This window comes from Bison bison, unplaced genomic scaffold (genome assembly GCF_000754665.1).
Source record: "Bison bison bison isolate TAMUID 2011002044 unplaced genomic scaffold, Bison_UMD1.0 scf7180017864223, whole genome shotgun sequence".
Taxonomy (NCBI): Eukaryota; Metazoa; Chordata; class Mammalia; order Artiodactyla; family Bovidae; genus Bison; species Bison bison.
In genome coordinates this window covers 1,959,006-1,971,044 of record NW_011494795.1, presented here as the reverse complement: position 1 = coordinate 1,971,044, position 12,039 = coordinate 1,959,006, and the positions used below count along the sequence as shown (strand labels likewise).

At 53.6% G+C, this 12,039-nt stretch overlaps 1 protein-coding gene across 1 annotated transcript in view; it reads right to left on the bottom strand.

The window, feature by feature from the left end:
• Positions 1 to 291: 291 nt before the first annotated feature.
• ZNF853 (zinc finger protein 853) overlaps positions 292 to 12,039 on the bottom strand; it is a 17,452-nt gene continuing 5,704 nt past the window's right edge. Inside the window, exons 5-8 of the mRNA XM_010845786.1 lie at positions 5,317 to 5,350; positions 1,754 to 1,926; positions 645 to 864; positions 292 to 329 (exon numbers count right to left, since the gene is read on the bottom strand). Of these exons, the coding sequence (XP_010844088.1) occupies positions 292 to 329; positions 645 to 864; positions 1,754 to 1,926; positions 5,317 to 5,350 (465 nt within the window). The remainder of the gene's footprint in view (positions 330 to 644; positions 865 to 1,753; positions 1,927 to 5,316; positions 5,351 to 12,039) is intronic.

Genomic DNA, 12,039 nt, shown 5'->3' with positions numbered 1-12,039 from the left:
GGCCTTGCCCAGCTATCATTGCACTGGTAGCATTTTTCTTCTATTTTCACTAATGCCCGCCCACCCCCACCCCTTAAGACAGGACTGTCAACACTACAGCCTGACTCGGCTCTCAGAGGGTTCATACCTGCTTGAAGTGACAGCTTCTCCCCTCCAGACCCTCAGCGTCTGGCTGTGGGTCTGCTCAGACCACGGAGGACTCAGACCTGCCTGCACAGCGATTTCCATCACAAGGAGGGGAAAAGGGTAGCGGTGTGTGGTGATGAGGCTTAACTAAACTTACTGTGGCAGTCATTTCACAGTATACATCAAATCGTTACATTGAACACCTAAAACGAATACAGTGTTATATGTCAGTTATATCTCAACAAAGCAGATATATATATATGTTGTTTCCCTGGCAGTGATTAGGACTTTGCCTTTCAATGCAGAGGGTGAAGGGTTTGATCCCTGGTCAGGAAAGTAAGATCCCATACACCTCGATCCCAAAAAGCCAGAACATAAAATGGAAGCAATACTGTAACAAATTCAATAAAGACTTTAAACATGGGCCACATCAAAAGAAAAAAATCTTTAAAAACTAAAAATTGAAGGTCTCATTAAAAGATGGCAAAAAAAAAAAATCAGTTCTGCCAGTGTCACACCTGTGGTTTGCAGGGTCCCGCTCCGGGCCCTCAGAAGTGACCAGCCCCAGCGGATGAGACTGGGCTTGAGGTGCTCCATGCCTACCGTCCCCCCGCCTCCACCTTTCTGCAGGCCCACTTGTCCATGGCACTCCCCATCTGGTCCTGTGGGCCTCTGTGCCTTGGACTCCGGGACCCTCTCCCCAGCCCCCTCCACCCCAGGTGGTCCCATTGAGAAGCTCTGAAGGGGAGATAACTCAGGAGAGCAGCAGAGCCAGGAAAGGGGGAGCAATAGGAATGGAGGCACCGGAGACTGGCACCTGGACCTGAAGGGGCGGCTGGGGAAGGAGGCCTGCAGGGAGCTGGAGGCTGGAGGTGGCATCACCGGGTAGGAGCTGGGGCTGTGCAGGAGGGGTGCGACTGGCCCCTTCCCCCTGCAGCGCCAGCCTGTCCTCTCCTTCCCACCCTACCAGTGCTGCCCACTGGTCAAGTCCACTCCTAATGTGAGGGACAGGGGATGAAGTCAGTCAGGCACCAGAATCAGATAGGAAACAAATGGGGGAGGAGGTGGTGGTGATTTAGTTGCTAAGTCATGTCTGACGCTTGTGACCCCATGGACTATAGGCCGCCAGGGTCCTTTGTCCATGGGATTTTCCAGGCAAACATTCTGGACTGGGTTGCCATTTCCTCCACCAGGGGATCTTCCCAACCCAGGGATCCAACCTGGGTCTACTGCATTGCAGGCAGATTTTTAACTGACAGGGATTCTTAATGGACTGGGAAGCCCAAACTGGGGAGGGGGCAGGTGAAACAGAACTGACAGCTCATCCCTGTCTTCGAACCCTCCACCTCATCCGGCAGAGACCCCCATGGCACCGTGGCGTCTGCTCACTTGTCCTCTTGGCCTGTTCCCACCTGACCCCTTCCCTAAGAGCCGATTTCTTCCTCTGATCTCTGCGGATGTTCCTAGCTGTGGAGTCCACCAACTCTGCCCACTGGGCAGCGCCCCCCTGCCCAGTCCCTACCCGAGTCTCCTCCCTCAGCTGACCACCAGCCTCTCGAGGCCAAGGAGAGGCTGCCGTCCTGGGCCCTGTGGTTTCCTCCCCTCCCTGAGGGTCTCCTCCCCACACCTCCACCCCCAGAGCCTCTCCTTCGTCCTGCCCTGTGACAGGCAGAGTCCCCAAAGCTCGGCCCGTGCAGGACAGAGTGAGGGTCCACACGGAGGTCCCGGAGCCTTCCATGTTCAGCGTGTCACAGGTCGCAATGCGGCTTCCAGTCCTCCTCTGCCTCACGCCTATGAAGACTGCAGGGGCAAGGTGTGCTCAGGGCATCCGCCCACTCGTCTGTAGGAATCAAACCTGAGCCACTTGCCAGGCTCCTTAGTGTTTATTTGTTTTGGAATCAAATAAAATTCCCTACTCTTGTGATCCCACCCGATTCCGTTCCCACGCTCCCCTGGACCTGGATTGGATGTACGGGCCTTGCCAACAGCCTCAGGCTGGCTGAGCCTCTGCAGGTGACCCCCTCCCTGCCCCACAGGCCTGGCATCACCTTTGTGCCTACTCAGGGCTGTCCCAAATAGACCACACTTGGGCCTTGCATGATCTGAAGTCACCTGGCCTTGACTCTGCCAAGCACCTAAGTCCTGAGCTGCCAGGGGTCACAGCTGGCTGCCCGAAGGTGCCTGTGGGCACAGACCCTGGGGCAGGACCCCTGCCAGGCAGGCCTGTCTTCACGGGGTGCTGGGGAGCCAGAGACCCAGCTTCCAGCCTTGACGCGCCTCCTCCCCTCCCCGTTTCCTGCATCTTGCAGTGATATTCCTCAGAACGTTGTGCGGCCCTGTGCTTGGGCTCCAAGAACTCAGCAGTCCTGGCCACTGGCCTCTCTGGCCACCTCTTCCTGTGGGTTCTCAACAGCATCCTTCGAGCCCTCTGAGGCCAGCCGCCCGACCCTTGCTTGTCCCTCATTCTCAACGGGAGTTTTTGGTCTGGGTATATGTCTACGCATTTACACTCAGCTAGTACGCGTTGTGCGTGGATGAACGTGGGACCCTGTGCTCACTCCAGTTGGTGGGGACTGGGGGAGATGGGGGCCCCGTGGCTCACCAAGCCCTAAGGATCTTGTCGAAGCGTGTGAGAACCTTCTGGGGGCAGAAGGGCTGCAGGACGAGGTGCGAAAACTGATGGGGGAGGGAGGCTAGCAGGGGTGAGACCAGCAGTGGAAAAATCCAGGCCTGTGGGAGTCACTGTGTTCCCAAGAGAACCTGATGACCAAACTGCTGAGTCTAGACTCAGCTAAGGCACCAGCCCCAGCCACAGGCAGGCTCGGCTTTGGGACCATCTGAATTTACATTGAAAGTGTTAGTTGCTCAGTTGTGTCCAACTCGTTTTGATCCCATGGACTGTAGCCCACCAGACTCCTCCGTCCTTGGAATTCTCCAGGCAAGAATACTGGAGTGGGTAGCCATTTTCTTCTCCAGGGATTCCCGACTCAGGGATCGAAGCCATGTCTCCCGCATTGTAGACAGATTCTTTACCATCTGGGGCTTCCCGGATAGCTCAGTTGGTAAAGAATCCGCCTGCGGTCCAGGAGACCCCAGTTCGATTCCTGGGTCGGGAAGATCTGCTGGAGAAGGGATAGGCTACGCACTCCAATATTCCTGGGCTTCCCTGGGGGCTCAGCTGGTAAAGAATCCGCCTGCAATGCGGGAGACCTGGGTTCGATCCCTGAGTTGGAAAGATCTCCTGGAAAAGGGAAAGGCGACCCACTACAGTATTCTGGCCTGGAGAATTCCATGGACTGTATAGTCCATGGGCTTGCAAAGAGTCAGACACGACTGAGTGACTTTCATTTTCTTTACCATCTGAGCCACTGGGGAAGCCCTGAATTTACATTGAGGGCTCTCAAAACTCAGGGTTACACTCCTACCTGGCAGTGACAGAGAGCCCTGGGATCACAGTTATAAATGGAAACGAGGTGTCAGTATTCCATGCTGTGGATGACTGGAGATGGACAAGGGGTTTGATACCATTTGGGGACATGAGAAAATCTAGATGTACCCAGTGCTGCCAGTCGCCTGGCTCTGCAAGGGGTGGCTGATGGGCCAGAAACACAAGGACCATCTGAGGAAGGGAGCCCAGTCCCACTCGAGACCTCTGCCAACACAAGGCCATCTGGGGAGAAAGGGAGGGTGAGCGGGCCTGCACTGGGGCTGGTCCGCCCTCCAGCCTGCTGCTTGTGAGCCAGAAAGAGGGAGGAGAGAGAGGCGGACGGGGCCTGCCAGGGCCTGTGCGGCTCAAGAGAGCAGGAAGCAGCAAGAATGAGAAAAAGAGAGACCCAAACTGGACATTGCCCCTTCGCCCAGCCAGCACTAACCTTGAGCTGGAGGTCTTTCTCTTGGGGGTGCTGAAAGGGGGCTGATGGAGAGACTTCCTCTGTGATCCAGCGGCTAAGACTCCACGCTCCCGGTGCAAGGGGCCCAGGTTCCATCCCTGATCAGGGAACTAGATCCCACAAGCTGCAACAAAGGTCAAATATTCCCGGTGCCGCATCTAAGACCCAGTGCAGACAAATAAACATTTTTAAAAGGGTGAGAGGCTCGTGGAGGTGGGCTGGGCAGAGGGGAAGCAGCAGGGGGAAGGGCTGGCCTCAGCATGAACTCCTCCTGCACCTGCAGGTCTGGGGAGGGGAAACACAGCAAGGAGGGGTGCAGGGCCTCCCGGCCCAGAAGACGGCAAGTCCTGGAGTCCTAACTGTGAGAGCCATATGGGGACGTGGTGAGGAGGTCCCTATGCCTTCAGGGGACAGGTGGCATTTCAGCCCAGCCTGAAAGATGGCTGGAGACTGGGATGCAGTGGGGACAGGGGAGACCAGGCCTGAGCAAGACCTGTTGGCTGGAGGGACGGGTGGGGGGACTTGAGGCAGGTCTAGGGAGGGGGCACGGCCCCATGACAGCTGGCAGCCCACAAAGGCATCGGGCAGAGGTGGGTCATACTTGTTAAGATGGATGGTGGGGGTGGGAATGGCAGGGGTCCAGGTGGGTGACTGGGTGCTGTCCAAAGGCTGTTGAGGTGACCCAGGTGGAAAATGGCAGGGCTTCAAGGTGACAAAATATCTTAATCCATTTGGGCTGCTATAACAAAGTCACTATAGATGGAGGGGCTGAAACATTTATTTCTCTCAGTTCTGGAGGTTGGGAAGTCCAAGATCAAGGTGTTGGCAGATTCAGCATCCAGTGAGAACCTTCTTCCTGGTTCAGAGCCAGGGCCCCCTCGCTGAGTCCTCACATTGGGAGAAGGGTGAGTGATCTGTCTGGAGGTCCTTTTATAAGGGCACTAATAGCCTTCATGAGGACTCCACCCTCATGACCTAATCACATCCCACAGTCCCCCTCCTCCAAAATGATGGAATATATTACATTGGGGGTTAGGCTTCAACATGTGAATTCGAGTTGGGGGTAAGGGGCAGACCCAAACATTCAGTCTCCGGCACAAGATGAGAGTTAAGCTATGGAAATGGGAATGGCCAATAGCGGGGGATCCTGATCACTTTGGGAACATCTCTTGGTTCTGCAATTGTGATGCTGCTGTGATGGACTCTGCCCATCATCCTTGCAGAGGGAGCCCCTCCCTGCCCCAGCCCCCTGTCAGATGCCTGCACCTGCCTGGGTGTCAAGTCCATTCTAGCACCTCACCCAGCAGTTCAGGGCAAGCGTAGTTATGCTGGGCCTGGGGACAGAGCAGAGGGCAGAAAGGAAGAGCAAACAGCTTCCCCCCCAAACCGCAGCCTGGGTACAGACAGAAATGACAAAAATGTCTGCCAATCAGGGGCAGAGGTTCAGGTCCAGGCAGAGAGGAACAGGCAGGGGTGGAGTGTGCACTGCAGACAGAGGAGGCACAAGCCAGGTGTGCAAAAGACTCCCTTCTCCACCAAACTTTTAGTCTGAGCCTCATCCACCTTGGGGCTCCCTTGTCTGTCTCTGCATTGCCCAGTTTTAGCAGAAACCCTATCAAGTCAGTTTTGCCAGAATCCTCACCCTGGTATCAGATCACCGTCATATCTGATCAGAGTCCTCACCCCCACCATTCCCTAGGTGATGTCTGAACACCCTGGCCTGCCTTCAGCAAGAATCCTGTCGGGTCTGTTTAACCAGAACTCCCCCCACCCCGCCCCTGATGTTCCTTTCCTCTTAGTAATTTTCCATCTAGCAGCTTCCTCCTACCTTGCACATTGGCTGTGAATCTCTGCTTGTCCTTGTGGTGTTCGGGATTGAGTCCGCTTCTATTCTGAGCCCTCTTTTCTCCTATTGCCTTAGGTCTTGAGTACAGTTTGTTTTTACTGCTTTGATCACTGTCCGGCTCTGGCTCTCTCTGACGGTGGCACTACTGTCCTCTCCCTCGGGCAGGGGCGTGTGGAGGCTGGGTGGAGACATTGGTCAGCACTCCTCAGTGTCAGACTCTTTGCCAGCCCACAGCATGAGAACCCAGAAGGAATCCAGGGGGGCTTCCTGCAGGAGGTGTCAGCTAAGCAAGGCCTAGGAGCCTAGTGTGAGTGAGCTCTGCCCAGCTGGGGGACCAGCCCCTGAAGTCAGTCTGCACCTGGGGATGAGTCTGTGCAGAGGTGGGGCTTACTCAAAGCCCATATGCTCAGACAGAGCCATCCTGGATCTCACAAATTCCAAATGTCTCATAACTCCCACATGCCCGTGTCCCTGCTGGTGAACCACAGGAAGGCTGACACTCAGAATGAATTCATGACAGGCACTGGATGGCTGACAGCCTCCTCAACATCAGCATGCCCCGTGGAGGGCAAGGCAAGAACTAGGCAGATGATCCCCCCACTCCCGCCGTGAACTCTATTTCATGCATGCATTTTCATATACATCCCCCAAGCTGTTTACAGACATACAGAGTGGACATTTTATTAAAGCAAAAGTATAAGATTTGTTTATTGGAAACCATTTGATTTCTTACATCTAATTTTGATGAGCTTAAAAGTTACTCCTTGGGAATTCCCTGGCGGTCCAGTGGTAAAGAAATCTGCCTGTGTTGCAGGAGACCTGGGTTCGAACCTTGGGTCCGGAAGATCCCCTGGAGGAAGGAATGGCAACCCACTCCAGTATTCTTACCTGGAGAATCCCAGAGACAGAGGAACCTGGTTGGGCTATAGTCCACAGGGTCACAAAGAGTTGAACATGACTGAGCAACTCAGCATACACACACACCAGTGGTTAGGACCCTAGGCTTCCAAGGTGGGGGGGCATGGGTTCAATCCCTGGTTGGGGAACTAAGATCTCTGCATACCACACGGTGTGGTCAAACGTAGAAACTAAATAAAGTTACTTCTTTTTCAGGCGAATTTGAATGGTGCTGCCAGCACCAAAGGGAGAAATCAGGGGTGGAGTGCTCCACGTGGACTTACTGAGCCTTAGATCTTTGGAACGTCCAAGTCTAGGAGACTGAGTCCTCAGGTTCAGAGCTTTGGGGAGATACCTGCATGGTGGCTGATGTCACGGCCTTGGATAGAGTCACCTGGAACCCTACCAGACTCGACCTGCAAGGGAGAATCCTAAGGGCATCACTATGCCCTTCTACCATCTGGGGCCTCACAAAGTCCTCTTTTCTACAATGTCTAAACTTTTAAACCTTGGAATAGTAGAAAGCCTTATCTCATAGAAAATCCAACCAGAGGAAAGAGTATGTGTTGGTTTCTTGCTTTAGATGCAACAAATATATTCCAAGTGCCTACTGTAGGTTAGGTTCGTTTGCATATAATATTTTACCTGCTTGACATACAACAACCGAGAGCAATGGATACTCTTGCTTCCTTGTTACAGGTAAGGGAAGTTGTCACGTAGTAACTGGCAGCCAGAATTCCAATTCCCAAGTCCTCACTAGAGGACCGTTGCTAGTTTCTAAAAGATGCCAAGCTGACTCAAAGGAAGCAAAGACAGTACTAAGGGTTGAACTCTTTTCTGCTTTATAGATTTGACTTTACCTTATTCCCTGGAGAGTCTTCATTTTACCAGAGACTTCTGAGCTTAGCCAGCCAGTCCCTGATATGGCATAAGTACAGCCCAGGGTCAGTCCAGAGATATTTACTGGATAAGAAAGAAAAATGACAGCCTTCCCTACTGCCATTAATGTGACTAACACATCCCAAAGAGACAGGAAGGACTTCATACTTAGCTCCTCTGTTTCACACCAGTGCCCAATATAGGTAAAACCTTGAGCCCTTTCCCAGCCCCCTCATAGAAACAACCCTCTCTCTACCTTTTGCAAACCCTTGGAGATGTGATCATTATATGAAAAGTTGAGACTAATTATACTCTCAGTAATTTGGGGGCGGGGGTTAATTTTTTCCCACTGTATTTTTTTTTTCACTTGATGAGCCAGCCTTGTAAGGTCTGAACTCTGTTACAAAATTCCTCAAGTCAAACTCCTTAATGTTCTTGTCTTTAATTTTCCCTTGATATCTCTCAACACACATGAATTAGTCACGTCTAACTGGCTGCCAGCACAGAACAGACAAGGTGTGATATAAATCCAGAAAAGCAGAGCTCCCCTGTGACTTAGGGTTAGGGTTAGGGTTAGGGTTAGGGCTCAGGACAGAACCTGGTAAAGGTTGACTCAGGACAAAGAAACACTCGATTTGGTGGCTGAAAATGCTGGGAGGAGGTGGGGTGGAGACCTCGCCAGGGCCAAGGCTCTGAGGGAGCCTGCCTCCCCGCTACAAAGCCGTGGACCTGGAGTGGGCTATCTCCACTGGGAAGAGGGACACATTTTAAAATTTGTTCCAAGGTACCATACACGTGGTATTGGTCCTGCATACACCTGCGTGAGTCACCTCTGGAAGTTTGTCACAAAGTCAGAAGGAGAAGGTAAGGACCGAGAGGCAAATTTCCTGGGGCTCCTTCTCAGGCCTGAGAAGACACAGAAGCATGTCTTTTTATTTCATTTATTTTTGGCTGTGCTGGGTCTTTGTTGCTGCACGGACTTTTCTCTAGTTGTGCCGAGTGGGGGCTACTCCAGCTGCAGTGCTCGGGCTTCTCATTGTGGCGGCTTCTCTTGTTGGGGAGCAAGGGCTCTAGGGTCCTCTAGCCTCAGTAGTTGCGGCTCCCGGGCTCTGGAGCACAGGTTCAATACCTGTGGCGTGTGCACTTAGTAGGTCTGCAGCATGTTGGATCTTCCCGACCCAGGGATTGAACCCGTGTCCCCTGCATTAGTAGGTGGACTCTTTACCACTGAGCCACCAGGGAAGCCCCAGAAGCATGTCTTAATCTCCAGCCTAAAATGCCACCCACTCTCAGCCCCTTGCCTTCTAGATCCACTCCCAAATGTACTTCCCTGTTTCCTGCCTGGAGGTATTAGCCAGGACTTGCAGCTCCTTTGGCAAATAATCCCTCCCCACTCTTGGCAGAGCCAGCATTGCCCCAGCCAAGCCATGCTGGGCCTAGGACCTCATTATAGGAGGACAAGTAGTGTCTTGAAAAACACCTGCCTCAACCGTCTCTGGACAAGGTAAGAGGCACAGCTGATGCTTTTAAACTACATTTTCTTTCTTTCTTTGCTGCATCAGGTCCTTGTTGCAGCATCGTGCAGGATCTTTTGTGGCAGCTTCCAGACTCTAGTTGTGGCACACGGGCTTCAGGAGTTGCAGCACGCAGGCTTAGTTTCTCCATGGCATAGGGGATCTTAAATTACCTGACCAGGGGTCAAGCCTGGGTCCCCTGCATTGTCAGGTGGATTCTTAACCACTGGACCACCAGGCAAATCCCCAGAGCTGGTGTTTTTAGCCAGGGAAATCAGGCCACTTTCACAGGCCCATAGAGTTGGGGGGAATGTGTGCTCAAGGACATCCCCAATCCTACCCAGGTTTCATTCCTCTTGCTTCAGGCCCCGTCCCCAGTCTTTGGTAGTCGGTCCTCGGCAGGAGGAACTTAGTTTCTTTATGGCACAGAGGCCTCCTGACTGACCCTCTGGGCCTTCAGCTGATAACTGTGATCCCGAGCCTCTCTTTCACCCGCATCATGGCTTCAGTGGTGCTCAGCAAAACCAACCCATCCCACAGTCCCTAGAATAACCATTCTCTAGCGTATCCCAGGTCCTCAGGATGAGGACATGAGCTGGGCAGCCCCTCTCAGCTGGTATCCTGTCCTGTCCATCATGATAGCAGTCAGGAGTCACAACAGGGAGAGCCTGTTGCTGCGATGGGAGAGTGGTCCAAGCCCATGGTCCCCACCTTAGACTCCACTTCCTAAGCCCACTATCAACACCATCAGTCTGAAGGTGGGCTCCTGACAAGCAAACCCTGAAACAAGGATTATAGGCGTGAGTGACTTATTAAGGCCCTGCTCCCAGTGAGTATCTGAGTAAAGGAAATAAGACCACAAAGGAGAAGAAGCAGAGTAAGGGCGAGTCTCAAGGCAAACCCTGAAGAGATGCTCGCATGGGATCCCACAGACAAGCTTGGCCATGATCCATGCCTCCGAGCAGTGCTGGCTGGAAGAGGAGGAGCTTGGTTTGAACACCTGTCTCTCATTGGCCAAGAGCCACCGTGGGGGAGGCAATCCCCAGGTACATCCAGCTCTCCACACACGTGGGTCAAGAGGCTTCAGCAGCCCCTAGGGTCATCCAGCAAAGAAGAGCCGAGGGCAGGAAGGTTGAAAGCAAAAGCTGGAAGACAAGGGGAGACAAAGATGGTAAAAAGGCATCTGAGAGCATTTGACTGTTGAGTCTTAGAGCCAGGGACTCTCAGGGCTGGCAGGGGCCTCAGTCCTCACGACATCCCTCCAGGTGACCCAGCACACTCGCCACTGTCACCAGCAATCCACACTACCGTTGGACTGGACGGCTTCAAAACTTGTCCGGAGGAGATGCCCCAAACCGGCTTCCTCCAGCATCCACTTTCTGGTCCCCGTCCCTCCCAGGAGAGTTTTACTGAATAAGCCCATCCCTGGCCAAGAATCTCAGGCTGGAAGGAAGGGTCTGGGGTGCAGAGATGGGCATGGTTCTGAGTACGAAGTTGTCTGCTTCTAGAGCAACGGGCAAAATGTGACAGAGAAATGAAGCCCCGTAAAATCCAGAGGTGAAAACACAAAGACAGGACAAGCTATTTCCTCACTTTTGTTTATTTTGTTTCTCACTGACCAACATGTTGGTAAAATGGAGCAGGCTGTGTTAGTAAAGGAGAAGCAGGGAGGGGAGTCAGGCAGCGTCTAAGGAGCCACGTGGGGGAGTCAGGAGCAGGAAGGGCCGGAAGGACCAGAGATACCAGGTGCCCCCACAACATCATCCTGCCCTCCCACAAGACATGGAGATTGCTGCTGCTCCGACCCCCAGACGTTTACAAAATCGCCATAAAGAGCATTTCTGTTGCCTCCTGTCCTTGTCCCCCGTATTCTCCTTCTGACCCCCAGAGACGAGGCAGGGTCTACTCAGGCTGGCCCTCTGCGCGGCCTGGCCTGAGAGAACCTGCCCCTGCATCTCAAGGTCCCAGCCCCTAAGCCGCAGTGGGTGTACTGGCTTCTGAGAAGGCAAGGCAGGTGGGGGCTACAGGGAGGTCTTTGGGAGTGATGGAGGGACCACCCCTTAGGGCCTTGGACAGCACTCACAGGATGCCCTCTGCTTCCGCCCCCCAATTCTATTCAAGAGGATTTAGGGACCGCCTGTGAGCCTGGGAATACCCCAGCGCCTGCCTGGGAGGCTTGTTTGGGTGCGGCCCTGGAGGGAAGGTTTCACCTGCACCCAGAGTGGACTTCCTGGCCTTTGCACATTGACCCAGTGGACGCTGGGACCCTGTGTTCATGAACACAAAACATTTACATGAGGATTTCGTCCACCCTGATGAACTTTCATTCGCGGAAGTATTTTCAAGGCAAAAGCCACTGAGGATAACTGAATGCCTTGATCAGCTTTCTACGTAGTGCAGATAAATTTCCTCTTCCCCCATGAAATAATTTTCACCAGGACCCTTTTACGTGTGTTATACCACGTATGTCGGCTTCCCTGGTTAGTGTTGGAGCTCTGTCGAATGTCACCCAGCGTCTCGACCTGCTGTTGGTTTTCCCCCGTGGCTCTCAACTCCAGTCAAGTCCAACTTCTCTGGGAGAGAAACTGGCCAACTTCTCAACCCATTCGTACCCAAAGACGACCCTGAACCATGTGCTGTGGGCAGTAATGTGCCACCTCCGTGCCGCTTTAGCCTCGTCGATATCCTCCCGTGGAGTGTTTCCGAGGGTGAATCGGTCCGTCACTCAGTTGGCCCGGAAGAAGGATGCCAGCGATATTCCAGGATGTTGCGGCACGTGGTCAAGACTTCCAAGCGCGCGGTGCTTCCCGGGTGCGGGGGAAGCGGCGCCCTCCCCGACCTCGGCGCCCTTGTCCCCAGCCCCGACCCCGGGTCAGGGCGCCTTGTC